The sequence below is a fragment of the Apaloderma vittatum genome, unplaced genomic scaffold (assembly GCF_000703405.1).
Source record: "Apaloderma vittatum isolate BGI_N311 unplaced genomic scaffold, ASM70340v1 scaffold9157, whole genome shotgun sequence".
NCBI lineage: Eukaryota > Metazoa > Chordata > Aves > Trogoniformes > Trogonidae > Apaloderma > Apaloderma vittatum.
Genome location: NW_009725652.1, coordinates 7501 through 14300, shown reverse-complemented (window position 1 = coordinate 14300; position 6800 = coordinate 7501). Strand labels below are relative to the sequence as shown.

At 41.1% G+C, this 6800-nt stretch overlaps 1 protein-coding gene across 1 annotated transcript in view; it reads right to left on the bottom strand.

The window, feature by feature from the left end:
* Nucleotides 1–1298: 1298 nt before the first annotated feature.
* Nucleotides 1299–6800, bottom strand: part of SALL1 (spalt-like transcription factor 1) — a 6017-nt gene continuing 515 nt past the window's right edge. Inside the window, exons 1-2 of the mRNA XM_009872980.1 lie at nucleotides 3908–6800; nucleotides 1299–2810 (exon numbers count right to left, since the gene is read on the bottom strand). The exon at nucleotides 3908–6800 is cut by the window's right edge and continues 515 nt beyond it. Of these exons, the coding sequence (XP_009871282.1) occupies nucleotides 2370–2810; nucleotides 3908–6800 (3334 nt within the window). The 3' untranslated portion in view covers nucleotides 1299–2369. The remainder of the gene's footprint in view (nucleotides 2811–3907) is intronic.

Here is a 6800-nt window from a genome sequence, read left to right as displayed (position 1 = left end):
CTGGAGTTAAAGCTATTAGTGAAACTCAAGCCGCGTAAAGGAAACGCTCCCGGAGCGCCGGGATCTGCTAACCCTTCCTTGCTTTCCTGTTACACAACTCTAAACTCAGTTTTAAAGGAGAATTAGTTAGTATGTCACTGATAAAATCATCAAAATCCGTTTAATTTACCTTTTTCTGAGACCAAGAGGTGACTTGAGATCGTTAAATATTCACATTGACAAGCCAGCTGGCTCTAGTGTACAACTTACACGTTAACAAAAATGCATATCAGGTACCAGAAGAATCATCACATTCGAACAGGAGAAAGTCCTAAAGACACGAAGTCCAAGAGGTATTCAGACTACAGCATTAATACTTTGCTAAGGTTCACCATCAATACGAAGGGTTAAAGTCCTCCAGAGAAGTGTTTCTCGCCCCAGCTTTTCAGTGTTAAGCCCTCTGTGATGCCCAATTTACAGCTCAAGCTACTAGGGGGAAGAGCAGAGTGATCACCTGTTTAAAAAGGGCAACTCCCCCTGTACTGATACTAAAGAAAAATCCCATAACACAAAATACCTGAATTTTAGAATTGTAAAAAAAAAATAAAAATATATATATATATTCACATGAACATAAAATCGGTTATTCCTGTTGGGTTCTTTTGAAGGCAGCCAAACTGATCTTTCATAAATAATAACGTGGGGAGATGAAACTCTACTGGCTGAAAACATTGGGCTGAATTCTGTTTCCCCAAGCTCCCACTGAGGTTATAGATCATTGCAGGTGCATAAGGGAAACCAAATCTTGTGCAAGGCCAAAGTAATTTTTTTTTTTTTTTACAATCAAGTTATAAACCCCATATAATATATGGAGGCTTGCAAGTGGACATCTTAACACAGATCTAGCAGCGTAAGCATGCCACAAACATACAATCTCAGAATAAAATTAATATCAAATATAAAGCATTTGAACCAAATCAAGCCTTAAATGTGATAAAATATTTCCTTCAAAGGAAACTTACCTAGGCTCAATAAGGTCTTTGCTAGCAGCATTTTTTTTTAATAAAGAAATTAAAAATGCCAAAATATCTACAATTTTATGAGGAGAAGTCGAATAGTTAAGGAGAAATTTCCCATAATTAGGGGTATGAAAAATATACTAGCAATTGATATACAATACATATATGTATACCCATACTTACAAATATAAACACACACATACAACCTGGACAGTTCATATTAACCAAGGGAAATGCTAAATAATACAAAGTGATTACTAAATACAGGTACACTTTAAAAACACAGAGACAACAATTTTATCTGTTGCAAAAATGTATTTGATTACTCGAGTAAAATTACAGTATCTCTGCTGTTAGTAAGTATTAAATGTTAAAGAAACTGGACCTCTTTTCGTTTCAACTTTCCGAGAAAGTGCATGTAACAGTCCAAGGTTCCCCCTGCCCCCCCCCCAATACCTAATACAAAATAAACAAACACTATACTTGTTCCCTTGGTCACGGAGTAGGGCTTTGTCTTGTCAGGAACGTATGTACATTTTAATGAAAGTGATGTCTTATTGTATATACAGGAGCATCTACAGTTGTCCACGGAAGTTGTTCAAGATGCCATACTTAGCAGCATTGTGAAAGTCCAGCACATTTTCTATAATGAATATACCTACAAGGCAAAATGTTACGTCTCAGTTTCAACTACCAAAACAACACTTCAGTATCTTCTCTAATAATCTGCGTGCTTATTACTGTACAGAAATGTATTAACATTTAAGACGACTCAAGTAAAAAGCACAATACAAATAACAGTTCAAAACAGAAAATGTTAAACCTACAAAAATTAAAGCAGTTTTAATTTTATAATAAAAATCAAAAACTGAGCTGTGTAAAGGACCCACACTGTTCAGTCTATATTCTCTCAGTCCTTTTCTTAATTCTGTTTGGAAAAATTAAACAATGTGTTTGCTGATAAAATTTCCAGCAGGATCAAAGTGTACATTTATATACAGATTTTTATTAGAGATCTAATGTGTCACTGAGGCATCGCATCAATACCAGAGTTCATGTTAAACTGGATATAGAAAATAAGTTAATGCCAGAATAAGATCACCTAGCAGAACAGATTTGCAACTGCCATAAATGTTACAGCAAGTTTACAGCACTCTAGTCGATTAGTATTTAGTTCAAAATACATGAGACCAAAGTTAATGCTTGCATTTATTTGCAAAGCAAGGTTATATCACTAATAAATAAGCTCTCTTAGAACTCTAGAATTAGAACATGGTACAAAACAAAGTCTTTGTAATGTTGTAGCCTGCAGCTTGAAAAAAGCAACCCTAGGTTGCACTATTTGCAGGAATGTTATTTATGGAGTTCTTATTAATTTGTTACAATTTCTTTGTTGTCTTCCACAAAGCGTGTAAAACGGAAGTTTGTCCCATTTTCATTGCTTGTCATTTTCTCCAGACCAGCTAGAGGTGCGTTGGGTTCTGAATTCTGGAGCTTCTCCAGGCTTCCCGTCAGGCCGCTGATGGGAGAACTGCCACCGTTGCCCAGGCCCCCGGGCGCTGGAGGGATGCCACCATTCTGAATGACAGAGATCTCGTTGGTCTTCATGGCCAAGCCATTGGAGAGTGCTGCTGCATACTGGTTCCAGAAGCTGGAGGGGTCTCCATTCCCCGACCGTGCAGCCAAATCCTTCTGAAACATTTCTGGGAACTTCACAGGATTGCCTCCTAGAAATGTCATGGGGCCATCTACAGAAAGTCGTCTGCCTCGTCTTGCAGGAGTACTGTTCCACATGTGAGTGCCCATGTGAACCTGAAAAGAAAGAAAGGAACAAACAAACAAACAAAAAGTAGGGGTTGACAGGGATTTTAAACTTATTTTGATCACAGACAAGGCAGTGGTCCACAAACATGTCCAGTCTTGTTACGTAATGAACAGCACTAAAGGTAGCAAACGTAGGGCTTCATCTCCCATCAAGAATAATAAATAAACTTCTTCTGCATTAGTCCGTCACCATTACCCAGAATACCCTGCTCTCCTGCTGAACAATGCATTGCTTGTTACTCTTTTTTTTATAACATATATTTAGTTTATAATGATTTCACGTTATTCTGTCATTTGCAGATGGCTGCTTTCAGGGCTAGAATTGCTATGTCCACTTTCATTGCAATGGTAAGGATCGTATTTGACACCCTTTACCCTATAAACGTCCTTTTCAGACAGGCAGAAAGTATCCTTTACTGATTGCTCATCGGAGAGCCTCATGTATAGACAGAATGGCCTCAAAGTAATTATTCATCTCACATTACTGGCAGCAATCTCTAGAGAAATACTCTGTCAACAGAAAAATGTACACAGTAAAGTGCTCAACTCGTGTTCTAGAACTTAAGCATATTTGCTTTTTTAAACACATATTGGTAGGAAATGTTAGTTATATAATCCATTAAAGTAATGCCCATTAGTTCCAGAATTATGTTAATAGTTTTTTAAACACTCATCATCTTACATGATAGTTATGAAAAATAGCACGTTCAAGAGCCTTTCACTTCTTAAAGAGGTGCGTGAGTTACAAAATGCATTTCTCTGTTAATTAATACTCCTTACCATCATTTGGCTGTTCCATTTCACACTCTACATAGCCAGTCTTTGCTGGTAGATGAATTTTAATTAAGCATCAAAACCAGCTCATGCTTCAGACCAGCTGCCAACACGAGCACTCAACAAGAGGCCATCTAAGTCTACCAGAGCTGACTAAACACAACATTTGTCACACCACAGATACCCTAAGGTACCACTGCTTGCAACATCAATAGATGTAAAAAAATTTTTAAAAATAGAAAATAATAAAAAACAAAATGAAAAACAGCAAGGAGAAAATTAAACCTAAGAATAGCAAGAGGAAAAAGTACCTTCAGATTGCCTTTTGTTGTGAATGCTCTTCCACATATAGTGCAGGCAAAAGGTTTCTCACCAGTGTGTGTTCTTTCATGGATCTGCAGAGCACTGGAGGAAGAAAATGTTTTCCCACACGTGTTGCAGTAGTGCTGCTTGGGGGTTCTTCTAGGGAGAGCAGGGAGCAGGACAGGGGACGTGGCAGAGGAGGACAGTGGCCCCGAAGCAACCAGACCAGAGGGTGCTTCTTTGCTATCCTGAGGAGAGCTGTGCACGAAGCCGTTAACCTCAGTCTTTATGAGCGATGACAGTGAATTGGCAGGCATACCCGAAGAGTTCTGATTAGGGCCGATACTGGAATTCGGCTCAAAAAGTTGTGATGGTAGATCTCGCATTTGATGTGTCAACATATGCTGCTTCAAATTACCCTTTGTGGAAAAGCCACGATTGCAGACTGTGCAAATAAATGGTCTCTCTTTGGTATGACTTCTGTAATGAATGTCCAAGGCACTCTGACAAGCAAATGTTTTGCCACAAATGTCACACGCAGTGTTTTTAAATTTACTTCTGTCTCTGAAAGGAAAGAGCATGCTCAGAGACTCTTCTTTAATAATTTTATCAGTGTTACTAGATGTCAAGTCCAAAGCACCACTGTTAGCAGGGGTTGGAGACAAACCATTGGCAAACTCACTTGGTAAAGCTCTTACAGGTTTCTCCTCTATACTTGGTGACTTGTGGTAATCATTAGTGCTGTTGGATGGGGACAAGGCCTGCATGGAAGAGGTAGACTCTGAGACAGCAGGGCTTCCAGCACTTTGGCTTTCCATATCACCACCTACAGATGACGAATCGTTAGTCAGAACATCCCCTTCCACTGACCCATTCTCGACCGACTTTAAGCTTGCCTGAAGTTGTTCAGCAAGTCCTGCATTGATCATCTTCATCTGATTTTCCAAAGCAGCAATACTTGATATTTCCAGGGGCAGAGGGGAAGATGACAAGCTGTCTTGTGATGCGTCTGCAGATTTAGGTGTATCTGGCACACTGCTGTCAGGACAGTCTTCCATGTTCTCATCTGAGAAGTTGTCTATATCATCAAAATTCTTGTCATCAAAAGATCCCGTATCTGATTCCATTGACTCAGGGTAGTTTTCAGTCACTGGGGTATTGGGGATCTGCCCTCCCATGTGCATTCGGATATGCTGCTGTAGCACAACAGCGTTGGTGAATTTTTTCTGGCAGATCGGGCATGAATGTTGCACCCTCAGTGGGGGCATGGCACGGTGGACACTGTAATGAGTCTTTAGGTTGCCTTTAGTAGTGAAAGCACGACCACAGATCTTACATTTAAATGGCCTCTCACCGGTATGTGTGCGATAATGCATTTTCAGTGCACTCTGGCAACTGAGAACTCGGTGGCAAATGATACACTCATTAGGATCGGTTGCCTTTTTGTCAATGTTTTCTACAAGTTGCTGCAATTTTGACGTTTCAGATGCTGGCGTTGAATCCAATAGTCCTCCAAATGGAAACTTTGCTTTAAATTGCTCTGACATGAGAGGCATCAGTGGATTTGCAAAAGTGGCAACACTGCTGGAGCCCGAGTCTGCTGCCGGTGAGCTCACGGAGCTGCTCATGTTAGTGATGGCACTGGTGTTTTGAGGGTTTTCTTCCATTTTGCCATTTGAGGTAGGCATAGCACCAGCCTCTGCCTCATCAGAAAGTCCACTGGAAATTTTTGATGTGGGATCAGCTGTTCCCGAGTCACTCTTGACAGAGCAGGGAGGGCTAGCAGAAGGATGGCTAATGGGAATCGGCTGAGGCTCCTCAGTTTTGACGAATGGGGTCAAGCTCGGAATCGTTGGTGGGAGTGGCAGGCCAACAGAAGTCGTCAGGGTGGAGAGGACTGGCTTGCTGTCCAGCCAGCTTGTGACAGGTTTCTCTGGTGGTATAGACATCCCATAAGGAATACCCGTGCTTGTAGGAATATTGTCCAAATGCTCTGGCACCGGGTATGGATTCATTTGAATATGAGGGTACTTTTCTTTATGACGCTGAAAGTGAACTTTTAAGTTGCCCTTTGTGGAGAACCTGTTTCCACAAATGTTGCATTTAAATGGCCTCTCGCCAGTGTGAGAACGTAAATGAATCTGCAAGGCACTGTCACTCCCAAACACTTTAGCACAGAACCTGCATTTATGCTTAAAAAATGCCTCATCTGAATTACTTTTTGCTTCAAAAGCAGTTACATTTGGTGGCTTGTTTTTTCTTTGCTGTGCCAAGGCAGTCAAGGAGTTTAAATCCTCTGCAGGTGTTCCAATATTGGACAAGGGACTGGAGAAAACAGAGTTACTAGGAGTGGGCTGAGGTAGAAGTGGATTAGATGCAGGACTCAATAAACTGCTTATTGCAAAAGCTGGTGAAGATGATGCTGATACTGGTGGGTTGTTGAGCTGTGAGCCACCAATACTTGAAGCCACTTTTTCCGAGGACGGTGTTGTAACTGCTGCTGCCAATATGTTAATATTTGGAGAAGAGCCGCTACTGGATGGAATTAGAGCGCTGCCAGGATTGCTCTGAGGTAGCTGTATAGGGGGTAGCTGTTTCACACCACTGATGCTGGCAGATTGACTAGCAAGGCTTTGTGCTAATCCAGCTGCTGCAGCCAGCTGCTGGGATAAATGGGAACTTAACGTGGACAAGGGGTTGGCAGATGTTCGCAAAGTACCTTGAGAAGGGCTAGAAGATGTTGGCATGTCTGCATTTTGCGAAGCCAACAATAATATTTGGTGACGAATTTGTTCAATCAGTTGCAACTGATGGATCTGCTGCTGCTGTAACGCCAACAGTTGCTCCATGAGGGCAGGTACTGCGAGCTTGCTGTTCGACGCACCGTTACATCTCGCTTCC